At 40.1% G+C, this 12,857-nt stretch overlaps 1 protein-coding gene across 27 annotated transcripts in view; it reads right to left on the bottom strand.

Moving 5' to 3' along the window:
- CADPS (calcium dependent secretion activator) overlaps nt 1-12,857 on the bottom strand; it is a 467,297-nt gene that overhangs the window by 353,778 nt on the left and 100,662 nt on the right. For all 27 annotated transcript variants that reach the window (XM_032867304.1, XM_032867302.1, XM_032867301.1 and 24 more), the window contains exon 2: nt 9,063-9,176. In XM_032867304.1, coding sequence (XP_032723195.1) covers nt 9,063-9,176 — 114 coding nt within the window. The remainder of the gene's footprint in view (nt 1-9,062; nt 9,177-12,857) is intronic.

Here is a 12,857-nt window from a genome sequence, read left to right on the forward strand (position 1 = left end):
AAGATCCTTGTACAAAGTAACTGAGGCTCAGCCTTGGATGTGGTCCCACAGCCAGTGCACAGCGGAGCTAGAACTCAACCCCACATCTTGCAGACACAACATACCCTCCTGAACCACTCTGACCCCTGTCACTTCCTTCCTTGCTCCACTTTCCCCACGAGAACAAAGTTTACCATGGGTAGTCACTCTTCTCCTAGGGAAACATCTGTTTTAAAGCCACTGAGGAGTTATAATGGTTTTGCTTATTGGAAAATATATATAGCTTCATTTCAGAAATATAGCCAGATATGAACTGACTTCTACTTCACTTAGATTAAAAAAAAAAAAAAAGGTCAGTCCTAAAGACTGAATACGCTCAGTCATCCAGTGTGAGGACACCTGTAGCTTATGTCTGCCAATGGTCCTTCCCCTTCCAATCACAGTGCCTCAGTCTGAGAACGTCTTTGCCACAGCACACACTCTCAGCGGGACTGTCAGTCATGGGAGTTCGTCCTTCGCCATGGGGTGGGTTGTAACCTCAGGTCAGCTGGTAAGACTTCCCCTTGTGGGGATCAGATTCACAGATTCAGGGTGAGATGGCCCAAGAATGGAATGGGGTTGGAGGAGAGTCATACCAGTGATGCAGTATCCACTATATCCTGCTGCCTGGCTTTGTGGGGTTAAGCTGCTCGGTTTTCTTCTTTTCTGTAGCTTGGTTATTTCCTTTAATAACTTATTGCTGTTGTTATTGTTTTTGTGCTGCTGCTGCTGTTGCTATATTGTTGTTATATTATTATTATTATTATTATGGCTTAATTTAACCAGTTGTCAGTTCATGTTTTGTTTTTGTTTTTTTTTTTTTTTTAATTTTTTAGAAAATTAACACGTAATGTGTTATTTGTTTCAGGGGTACAGGTCTGTGAATCATTAGTCTTACACAATTCACAGCAATTGCCATAGGACATACCCTCCCCAATGTCTATCCCCCAGCCACCCATCCCTGCCACCTGCCTCCCCTCCACGAACCTTGATTTCTTTCCTGAGATTAAGAGTCTCTTATGGTTTGTCACCCTCTCTGGTTTCATCTTGTTTCATTTTTCCGTCCCTTCCCCTATGATCCTCTATCTTGTTTCTCAAATACCTCATATCAATGAGATCATTTGATAATTGTCTTTCTCTAATTGACTTATTTCGTTTAGCATAATACTGTCTAGTTCCATCCACATTGTTGCAAATGGCAAGATTAGGGGGGTTTTGATGGCCATAATATTCCATTGTATATATGTACCACATCTTCTTTATCCATTCATCTGTTGATGGACATCTAGGCTCTTTCCATAGTTTGGCTATTGTGGACATTGCTGCTATAAACATTAGAGTGCATGTGCCCCTTCAGATTACTACATTTGTATCTTTAGTGTAAATACCAGGCTGGTTTGATGTTTGCAAATTCTTTTAATTTTTGTTTGTCCTGGAAGCTTTTTATTTCTCCTTCTATTTTCAATGACAGCCTAGCTGGATATAGTATTCTTGGCTGCATATTTTTCTCGTTTAGTGCTCTGTATATATCATGCCAGTCCTTTCTGGCCTGCCAGATAGCTGTGGATAGGTCTGCTGTGAATCTAATATTTCTACCACTGTATGTTACAAACCTCTTGTCCCTAGCTGCTTTCAGGATTTTCTCTTTGTCTCTGAGACTTGTAAGTTTTACTATTGGATGACATGGTGTTGACCTATTTTTACTGACTTTGAGGTTCACTGTGCCTCTTGGATTTTGATTCCTGTTTCCTTCCCCAAATAGAGAAGTTCTCCACTATAAATTGTTCCAATATACCTTCTCCACCCACCCACTTCTTCTTCTTCTGGGATCTCAGTTACTCTAAATTGTTTCATCTTATGATATCACTTATTTCTTGAATTCTCCCCTCGTGGTCTAGTAGTTGTCTTTTTCTCAGCTTCTTTTTTTTTTTTTTAAGATTTTATTTATTTATTTGCCAGAGAGAGAGAGCACAGGCAGACAGAGTGGCAGAGGGAGAAGCAGGCTCCCTGTGGAGCAAGGAGCCTGATGTGGGACTCAATCCCAGGACGCTGGGATCATGACCTGAGCTGAAGGCAGCCGCTTAACCAACTGAGCCACCCAGGCATCCCTTTTTCTCAGCTTCTTTATTCTCCATCATTTGGTCTTCTGTATCACTAATTCTCTCTTCTGCCTCATTCATCCTAGCAGTAAGAACCTCCATTTTTTATTGTACCTCATGAATAGCTGTTTTGATTTCAACTTGGTTAGATTTTAGTTCTTTGATTTCTCCAGAAAGAGATTCTCTAGTATCTTCTATGCTTTTTTTGAGCCCACCTAATATATTTATAATCATCATTTTGAACTCTAGTTCTGTTATCTTACTCATGTCCATATTGATGGTCCCTGGCTATCAGTATTGAATCTTGTTCTCTTTTGAGGGGTGAGTTTTCTGCTTTATCATTTTGTCCAGTGAAGAAGAGATGTATGAGAAAACAGAATGCTAAAAGGGTAACAATGATGCCAGAAAAATATACACTAAACAAATCAGAAGAGGTCCGAAAATGGGGGGAAAAGAAAAGAAAAAAAAATATGATCAGGCTGGGAAACAGAACAGAGTCACAAACTTGATTTTGGGTATATTTTGGTCTGTTAGAGGAAACTGTCTCCCAAAAATTTAAAGAAAGAAAAAACTTATATATACACAAAAATAAGGGTAAATATGATGAAGGGATGGAATAGAACTTTAAAGATGAAAATTTAAAAAGATTTTAAAAAAGGAATTGATAAGAAGTTGGTTGAAAAAGAAAGAAAAAAATTTAAAAAAAAAAGGAGGAGAGAATGATCAGGCAGGAGACTAGAACAAAGCCATATACCAGATTTAGGGTATATTTTAGTCTGTTAGAAGAAACTGTATCCCAAAATTTCAAAGAAAGAAAAACTTATAATATATACCAAAAATAAGGGTAAATACAATGAAGGGATAGTATATGACTCTAAAAATGAAAATTAAAAAAGATTTTTTAAAGAGGTATTGATAAGATGATGGTTAAAATAGGAAAGAGGAAAAATTCCAAAAAAGATAGAAAAAGAAAAAAAATAAAATTTTAAAAATTTAATTTTTAAAGACTAAAGAATCATGAGAAAAAAAAAAAGCCATGGATTCTTTGTGCTGTCCCCTAGTGCTAGAGTTTTGCAGTTCCCATGAATCGGTAAACTTGGTCTTGGCTGGAAGTTTTTGCTGATGTTCTGGGGGAGAGGCCTCTTGCAGTGATTCTCAAATGTCTTTGCCTGAGGCGGAATTGCACTGCCCTTGCCAGGGGCCCAGCTAAGTAATCTGCTTGGGTTCGCTCTTGGGAGCTTTTGTTCCCTGAACACCTTCCCTCGTAGAGCTCTGGAGGCCGGGAATCAAAATGGCAGCCTCCCAATCTCTGGCCTGGAGGAGTCGAGAACTCGGGGCCCCACTTCTCAGTGAGCCCTCGGAAAAAAGCAGCCAATCCCTCCTGTCTCCCTGGTCTCCAGCAGCACTCCGTGCTCACCCAGCCAGTGACCAAGCGTTTCTATCTCTGGCACATGACCCCATTTGAAGACTCCAAACCCAGCAGATTCCTGTAGAGCCCTCCATGCCGCTCCTCCCCATGGAGCAAGAGGGGGGTCTCCCCAGATCTGCCACTTGTGGCGTCCCTGCCTGAAGAGCAGTGGCCCGACTGTGCTGCAGATCATAGTTTAAGGAAACCCCAGGCTGAGCGCCTCCACCTTGGCTCTGTCTCTGCAGCTGGCTTCCCCCCTCCGATACCTGGGAGTTCTGCCACACTCAGACACCCCCCATCTTTCTGTGACCCCACAGGACCTGAGACAACACTGTCCCCGCAAGGGCTGCACTCCCACTGAGCCTCTGGAGTGATGTCCCTCCGTGAAGCAGACTTCTAAAAGGTCTGACTTCTAACGGTCTGATTTTGTGCTCCACTACTCTCTCATTTGCTAGGAGCTGGCCCCTCCTGCCGTGGTCTATTTTCCCATATATCACCTCAGATTCACTTCTCCACACGTCCTACCTTCCAGAAAATGGTCGCTTTTCTGTTCACAGAATTGCTACTCTTCTTCTCTTCTCTCTCCTGTTGAGTTTGTAGGTGTTCAGAATGGTTTGATAACTATCTAGCTGAACTCCGGGCACCCGAGGATATTAGGTTCCTACTCCTCCGCCATCTTGCTCCTCCCCCAGCTGGTCAGTTCCTGTTGTTAGCAACTATAAAATTCTGTTTTATAACAGCAAAGTTAATTTGAAAAAACCAGGAGGGTATGTGCTATGGTGAGTGCTGTGAAGTGTGTAAGCCTGATGATTCACAGACCTGTACCCATGGGGCAAATAATACATTATATATTAATTTTTAAAAAAATCTTTCATAAATAAATAAATAAATATTATTTTAAAACAAAAACAAAGCCAGCTAGGACTTTATTAGATATTAGATAAGAACAAAATAAACCTTAACAAACTGAATCATAGCAGTTTCACCAGCGAAGCCCAGATATCAGCAGAAGCATTCTAAAATGGGTGTCTGTACATCTTCTGCCTCATTCTACATCCCCACTTCCCACCAACCCCCCATGTTTCCTTCCAGGCAAGCTCTGAGTGAGAGAAGTTTTGTAAATCTTTTCTATCCACCTCTTTTCCCTGACGCCAGGACCGGCATGCAAAGGAACCAAAATGAAGAAGGGAGATGGGGAGTGAGGGTGAGAATGCAGGGTGGGATGGCTTATGTTTTAGCCATTTGTTGCAAAAGCACTGAGAGTTAGGGAAGGTGTGGGGGCCCCGTAGAAATGGATTAGCTCTCTGCCATCTCAAGACTGTAGCTGTGGGAATGGGACGTCACTTGGTCAGATCTCCTAGATCTCAGAGCACCCACTTCAGCACCCAGCCCTCAAAGCCAGGATGCAAGAGATTAAAGGATTAATCTGCTGCCCTGCTTGATCGGCTTTGACGATCAGGGCCACCAGGAATGGATAAAATAAACTCCCGCTACCCTGGCCCAGCTCAGGTCCCATGCCCAAGTGGCTTGATGCTAATGCTCGCCAGCGGGGTTCAAACGGGCTAGGTGGGCCCAGGTAGAGAGCCTACCTATTCCTTTTATCTAAAAAAATTTTCTTTACTACTCTAGGATGTTGAAAAAACATTATTGCTTTGGAAAAACAAAGTCAATGCCTGAAACAACTTTTCCTAGTATAGTCATCTCAGAACTTTTCGAGAAAAAGTTGTTTAAAAATATTACCATTAGCAAACTGGGATGTGAAGGTGTGGTATGGTGGAGTGGAATGTGTGTGTGTGTGTATGTGTGTGTGTGTGTGTGTGTGTGTGTGTGTGTGAAAGAGACAGAGAGAGAGAGAGAGAGAGAGAGAGATTGAACATGTATGTAGAAGGATATCCATTGGCTTTGCCTGCCCAGCAAATACATCCCCTTCTTCTGGTAAAAAGCACCCTCATTTCTCAATGAGAAATCACTGCACTCTCACTACAGAGGGTTCCAGTATGGCTGGGCCTGCTCACTGCACCCAGAGGTGGTATCTGTCCTAGCCTTGATCCCCTGGTCTAATTCATCCTCCATCCATGGTGAATGGCTCCAGAAGGGACACGTGACCCATGCCAGCCCAACCAAGTGACCTAGGGCCTTTTGCTGGGATTCTCCACAAAGAGTATTCTCTTCACTCCAGCAGTTGCCAAACTGGTAGGGCATGGCCTGAAGCCGCCAGGATCTTCCCCAGGCAGAGAACCAACAGAGGGAACAACAAAGTTGAGGTGTAGGTAGAAAGATACCCATCCTGCTGACATCTCCGGAGTCTTTGGATCCAGCCACAGCTAAAACCAGGTCTATTCCTGGCCTGTTAAGTTGCTTGAGCAAATAAATCTCATTTTTGGCTTAAGCCAGTTTGACCTAGGTGTCTGTCACTTGTAATCCAAAGAGACTTGAACAAGACCAGTACTGACCAGGAAGCAATTGGATCCTGGAGGAGGATGGAGAAAGAAACCCTAGCTTCTCCACTGCCCAAGGATGAAGGGAGAGGGAGAAAGGGAGGAGTAATGAACTTGGAGCTCTCCCAAGGAGAGTGTTAATCTTGATCCTTTGATTGGGGACCTTTGCTTCAGAGGATTCGATTTCCTAGAAGAAGGCATCCCAAGAATCTAAAGTTTACTAGTGAATACAGTAAATAATTTAGTCATATTATTTCCTGTGACTCAAATCTTAGTATTAACTACTCAGTGATTTCACAATGCCCGTATTCACACCAAACTAGAAAGAAGCTCTTTCCAACAAACTAGCTGCTATAGAAAAAAATATCAGGATCACTATAGATATAATGGTAATTTCCAGAGACTCATTAGCACATTGATGACTATTAATTTTCAAAGTTAATTAATAGGTAGAAATGGCACTTTCTTTTAATTTATGTCATTAGTCAAATGAGCTTTCTAATTAAGATTTGTAATCTATAAATTTATAAATTTGTGAATAACTCTAAACATGGAAAATTATTGGTGAGCGTCTGCCTGGACTGAACTGGCTTCAGAACTTGAAAAAAAGGGGAGAACTAATTTCATTCCCTGGCAGTTTCTCAACAAAATCTTTAGTTAAATATATTCAAGTTATTCATTGCCATGTCATCATCATGGTTCTGAATCTCATTTCCACTTTCTGTTAAATTCAAGTGAAATATTGTATCACATCAGATAAACAAGTTTGATCCTTATTGGCAATATCAATACTATTTGTAAAATGAAAACAAAAAGTTTACATTTGACAAATATAAAAATAAACCACACTTCTAAAACAAACACAAATAGAAATTTCATTGAAATGAGTCTGCGGCTGGACCTAGCAAACATCACAGAGACAAAGGCTGTTTACTATTAAACACTAATTAGCAAACCAGTCAATAGTATTTGCACAAGATCTAATTGCAGTCTTACTCTACTCTCTCCGTGAAAAGAGCCAAGTACTTCAGCAAGTGGGAAGGAGAGTGTTACTGAATCAATTAACTAATATTTTTAAAGCATCTATTAAGGATTGGAGTGCCCAATGTGTTTGGAAGACCAGTGAAGTGGGAGCAGCAATCTTTTTGTTTTGAGATAATTTGCTACCTAATAATTAAAAACAGAAAGAAAGAAAACCAGTGAAGCGATCCTATGGGGGAAAAAAAATCAGAGTTTGTTGGATTCCCTTACATTTATTTTAGTTTATTGTTATTACTTTGAGTTGCATATGGCAGGATGCTGTGAGATTTTCAATGCGTGGGACTGGTTTCTAATGGTTTTAATCTAGCCTTGACAATGGGTATAACATTGGAGCATAGCATTCCAAATACAGAGAATATCTGGTTCACATGAAAAAAGATGAATATAAAGTAAAATGTCTTTTCAAACCAGAAGAGACTCTTAATCTCACAAAACAAACTGAGGGTTGCTGGGGGGGTGGGTGGTAGGGAGAGGAAGGTTGGGTGATGGACATTGGGGAGGATATGTGCTATGATGAGTGCTGTGAAGTGTGTAAACCTGGTGATTCATAGATCTGTACCCCTGGGGCTAATAATACATTATACATTAATTTAAAAGAATTGGGGCGCCTGGGTGGAAGCCTCTGTCTTCAGCTCAGGTCATGATCCGAGGTTCCTGGGATCGAGTCCCGCATCAGGTTCTCTGCTCAGCGGGGAGCCTGCTTCCCCCTCTGTCTCTGCCTGCCTCTCTGTCTACTTGTGATCTCTGTCTGTCAAATAAATAAGTAAATAAATAAATAATTTTTATTATTTTTTAAAAGAAAAAAAGCAAAAAGTCTTTTCTTTTAAAGTAAAATGTCTTTTAATGACCATATAATAACTTTAAAAATATGCTCATCAAGTTAACATGGCCCAAAGGAAGATATGGCATAGCCACCTAATTAATAATGTATAAAGAATAGCCAATGTGTACATTATGGAAGAATAATTATAAAATTTAAATATACTAATTCCAAATCACTTTCCTGATAAATAGACCTCTGAGGTCTAGAGGTGAAAGTTCACTTGGGATATATGTTCAGGATATATTCTCTCACTTGCAGATTTTCTCTTGAGAAGAGTACTAGACCTCGAATGCTGTTCTCATTTATAGAAAAGAACTCACAGCACCATTGTAACACAAAGAACAAGAAGCTAGTGAAGGCACCCCTCTTGGGAGATGTGAACATCCTTTAGAAAGGGTATAGTTGTTTGAGGGCAAGCTCCCAACTCAGTTCAAATCTTCGCTTGTGGCATTTAACAGTTGTGTGACTTTGAGTAATTGACCTAACGCCCCTCCCCTTTTTTTTGACCTAACCCTTTCTGAGCTTCAGTTGCTTTACTGGTAAAACGGAAATAGTATCAGGACCTCGCTCACGAGACTGTTGTACAGATTAAACAAGAAATCATACATGGGGGGGCACCTGGGTGGCTCAGTGGGTTAAAGCCTCTGCCTTCGGCTCAGGTCGTGATCCCAGGGTCCTGGGATCTAGCCCCGCATCCGGCTCTCTGCTCAGCAGGGAGCCTGCTTCCTCCTCTCTCTCTGCCTGACTCTCTGCCTCCTTGTGATCTCTGTCTGTCAAATAAATAAATGAATATTAAAAAAAAAAAAGAAATCATACATGGGATTATAGACATTGGAGAAGGTGTGTGCTATGGTGAGTGCTGTGAAGTGTGTAAACCTGGCGATTCACAGACCTGTACCCCTGGGGAAAAAATATATTATATGTTTATAAAAAATAAAATTAAAAAAAAATTTTTTTTAAATTATATAAAAAAAGAAATCATACATAAAGCAAGCAATGTGCCAAATGCATTGCATATAAATTTCTTGTTTAGTTGGTAAACAAGGGGCTTCGATTTCGTTTTTTCCACACAAAACGCTATTATTTCTTAAAACTGTACCAGTCATCAACCCTTTTGCCGTGGCAGGGATGGTCCTGTAGGAGGCTAAGGCTGCTGTTCCCACTGAACAGTAGCCTGGAAATTCTGGGCTTCAGGCTTGAGCGGTCTTGACATTCTTCTGCATGGTGAGACTTACCTCATAGTAACTCTGGACGGCATTCATGAAGGCTTCGTCAGCCACGATCTGGGTCTCCCCATTGAGGAAAGCCTGAAACCGGTCCTTGACTGTCTGCAGCTGCTGTTTGCTGATCTGTAAGGAACAGAGGAAGAGGGAACAGTGAGTACTTGTTCTAGACAAGGATCGTGGCTACATGGAATATGCCAGGCCCACTGGAGTGCTAGAGCTGAATTGTTCAGGCATGCAGAAAATGATTGTTAAATTTGCAGGAGTTTTGTGAGGTGGTTGTTTACTAAAATATAATATAAATTCCAGTTAAATAAATTACTTTGAAAACAAGGGTAGCACATACTCAAAATTCATTGCTTCCTGATTATTTTAGCATTATCTGTGCTTTTGAAGTTACTAACATCTATTGTATTTGTATAGTGGAAATGATACACAACGGGTGCAACCATATACCTCCTCCCAACTCCACATTTGGTGACATCTTAGTGGAAAGTAGGTATCCGTCAGGATGGAAGCATTTACACCAGGAAAATTGGCAAGTGCTACAAGTCTGGTATTTTTGTTTTTTAGTTTTAGTTTTTTTTTTTTTTTTCATGAGAGATGGTTGTTTAACACGCCATAACACAGGCCCTTCAGGTGGTCGGAAATAGCCTGCTTTGCAAAACTCTAGTCATCAAAACAGTACGGTTTTAGCATAAAAACAGTCCCCCAGAAATAAACACATGAGTACACAGGCAATGATAACTGACAAGGGCTCCAAGATACTCAGTGGGAAAAGGATACACTACTCAATAAACAATGTTGGAGAACTGGGTATTCACATGCAAGAGAATGAAATCAGACCCCTCTCTTTTACCACTCACAAAAATTAACTTAAGTGAATTAAAGACTTAAATATAAGACCCCAACGTAAAACTATTGGAAGAAAACAAAGGGGAAACCTCTTTGACATGGGTCTTGGGAATGAATTTTTAGATACAACCTCAAAAGCTCAAGCAACACCAGCAAAAACCAAATGGGACTATATCCCTACAATAATCTACTGCACAGAAAGAGAAACAAAAAGTAAAATGAGAAGGCAATTTACGGAATGGGAGAAAGTATTTGTAAACCATTTACATGGTAAGGGGTTAATACCCAAAATATATAAGGAACTCATATAATAGCAAAAAAAAATCCAATAAAAAATGAGCAGAGGACTTGATATTTTTCCAAAGAAAATATACAGATGGCACACAGAAGGATACACAAGATCACTTCTCAGGGAAATGCAAATTAAACCCACAATGAAGTATCACTCATACCTGTTCGAATGGTTATCATTTAAAACAAAACAAAACAAGAGATAAATGCCAGCAAGGTTGTAGAGAAAATGGAACCCTTGTTCCATCCTCTTGGTAGCAATGTAAATTGGTGCAGCCACTATGGAAAACAGTACGGAGTTTCCTCAAAAAATTAAAAATAGAAGTACTATATGATTTAGCAATTCCACTTGGGGGAATATAGCCCAAGGAAAGGGAAACACTACCTGAAAGAAAGAGCAGCACTCCGGGGCACCTGGGTGGCTCAGTGGGTTAAGCCTCTGCCTTCCACTCAGGTCCTGATCTCAGCGTCCTGGGATCAAGCCCTACATTGGGCTCTCCACTCAGTGGGGAGCCTGCATACCCCGTCTCTCTCTGCCTGCCTCTCTGCCTACTCGTGATCTCTCTCTCTCTCTGTGTCAAGTAAATAAATACATAAATAAATAAAAAGAAATAGCAGCACCCCTATGTTCAGTGCAGCATTATTCACAATAGCTGAGACATGGAAATAACCTAAGTGACCATTGATGGATGAATGGATAAAGAAAATGTGACACACACACACGTACTCACATATGCTTATTACTCAGCCAAAAAAAAAAAAAAAAAGGAAATCCTGCCATTTTTGACAACATGGATGGACCTAAAAGGTATTATGCGAAATGAAATGTTAGAAGGAGAAAGACGAATACTGCATATTCTCACTCACATGTGGATTCTAAAAAATGTTAAACTTCTAGAAACAGAGAGTAGAATGGTAGTTGTCAAGGCCTGAGGAGTGGGGGGGAATGGGGAGATGTTGAACAAAGCATACAAAATTCCAACTCGAAGATGTAAGTTCTGAGGATATAGAGTATAGCATGGTGACTAAAATTAACAGTACTGTATTATATGCTGGAAAGTTGTTAAGAGTAGATTCCATAGCCCTTTATACTTGTTACTTATGACTCAGTTTGTTAGATGATATGTCTCTCTTGTTATTTGCTCATCAATGTTTCCCCAGGACCAAGTTTGTTCATGTGAGACAGGCACTCCATAAGCTCTTGTTGAATAAATGAGTGCAGTATACGAAAGAGAAATTGTTTTTGAATATCCTTTAATCGGTTCTGACTTATATAAAAAGAAAGTCAGCTAAAAACTTTGCTGTTTTTACTATTATTTATACTTTATAAACTTTATACATTATATATTATTTATATATAATATATAATATATACTGTATATAATAATATGCATATATATTATTTATACTTTATAAACCGATCATGGGATGCTGTGTCTGAGAACCATTATTGTAGAAGAAAGGGTAAGAAGAACATTCTGGTCCCATTTCTATCAACCATGGTGTCATCTTGGAAAAGCCACATTCTCTGAATTGGCCAGAGGGTTAAAATCCCTTCTAGAATAGGGCTGGGTTTAAATAAGTAAATGTGATTTCATCCTTAGGTTTCTCGCTTGGAAAATGGTGATAATTCTAATTACTGCCTTGGCATACTTACAGCTATTTGATAACAGGATATGAGTTCTTTTTAAAAATTATGCGTTTCTATATACACTTAATGTGCTGTCATCGTTAGAATCAATACAAGTCATGCTAGGAGAAAATAATGTTTAGCGCTATAGGAGGCTGAAGCCTGGCTTCAGTTGGGACCCAATCAGGAAACAAAGTAGAGTTCTAAGAATGGACAGAGATGGGAGGTGAGGTGCTTTAGCTAATTTTGTAACTTTAGGAAAAGTGGGACTAGTCAGGGGCAGATATAAAAGAGGTAGGTTTTTGCCAGTTTGATATTTGTCACGTTCTACTAGAGCCCTATTGTCTAAGGCTAACCACATGTATAATTTTACATTTTCTAGAAGTCACATTTTAAAAAAGTAAAAAGAAATAAGTGAATTAAATATTAATATATTTGCTGAAGCCAATACATCAAAAATATTATTTCAACATATAATTATTACATAAATGATTAACGAGCTATTTTACATTCTTTCCTTATGCTGTATCATTGAAATCTGGTGTTATTTTACACCCACAGTACATCTCAATTCAGAATCACCACACTGCCAGTGTCCAAGAGCCACATGTGGCTGGTGGCTGCTGCATTGGACAGCCAGGCCTAGAGTACAGAATGAACTCACTATTAAGCCAGCCAAGCAGGCGTTCCCAGTCAGACCCAGAGATCCTGGTATCACTGGAGTTATACAGAAAAATCATAGTTATTTGTATGCATTTGAAAACATTTCAACTGAATTATTAGGGACCAGTTGATTTTCTCATAAAAATGGCACCACAACATAAATTTCTCAGAAGCAGGCCAGCTTCAACTGGCCTAAGTCTCAAATCCTTACGGTACAGTAAGTACCAACCGAGGCATCTCACAGAATTTTCATTCAGAATTCCTTCCAGGGCCGGAACCAACTCTGCATGGGGGTGGGGGGGCCTGGGGTGAGGCAATGGAGCAGGAGAGGGAGTGGCCACCAACATGCCTTGCTTTTGCCTTAAATC

Source organism: Lontra canadensis, unplaced genomic scaffold (genome assembly GCF_010015895.1).
Source record: "Lontra canadensis isolate GAN:19392208 unplaced genomic scaffold, GSC_riverotter_1.0 scaffold34, whole genome shotgun sequence".
NCBI classification, from domain to species: domain Eukaryota; kingdom Metazoa; phylum Chordata; class Mammalia; order Carnivora; family Mustelidae; genus Lontra; species Lontra canadensis.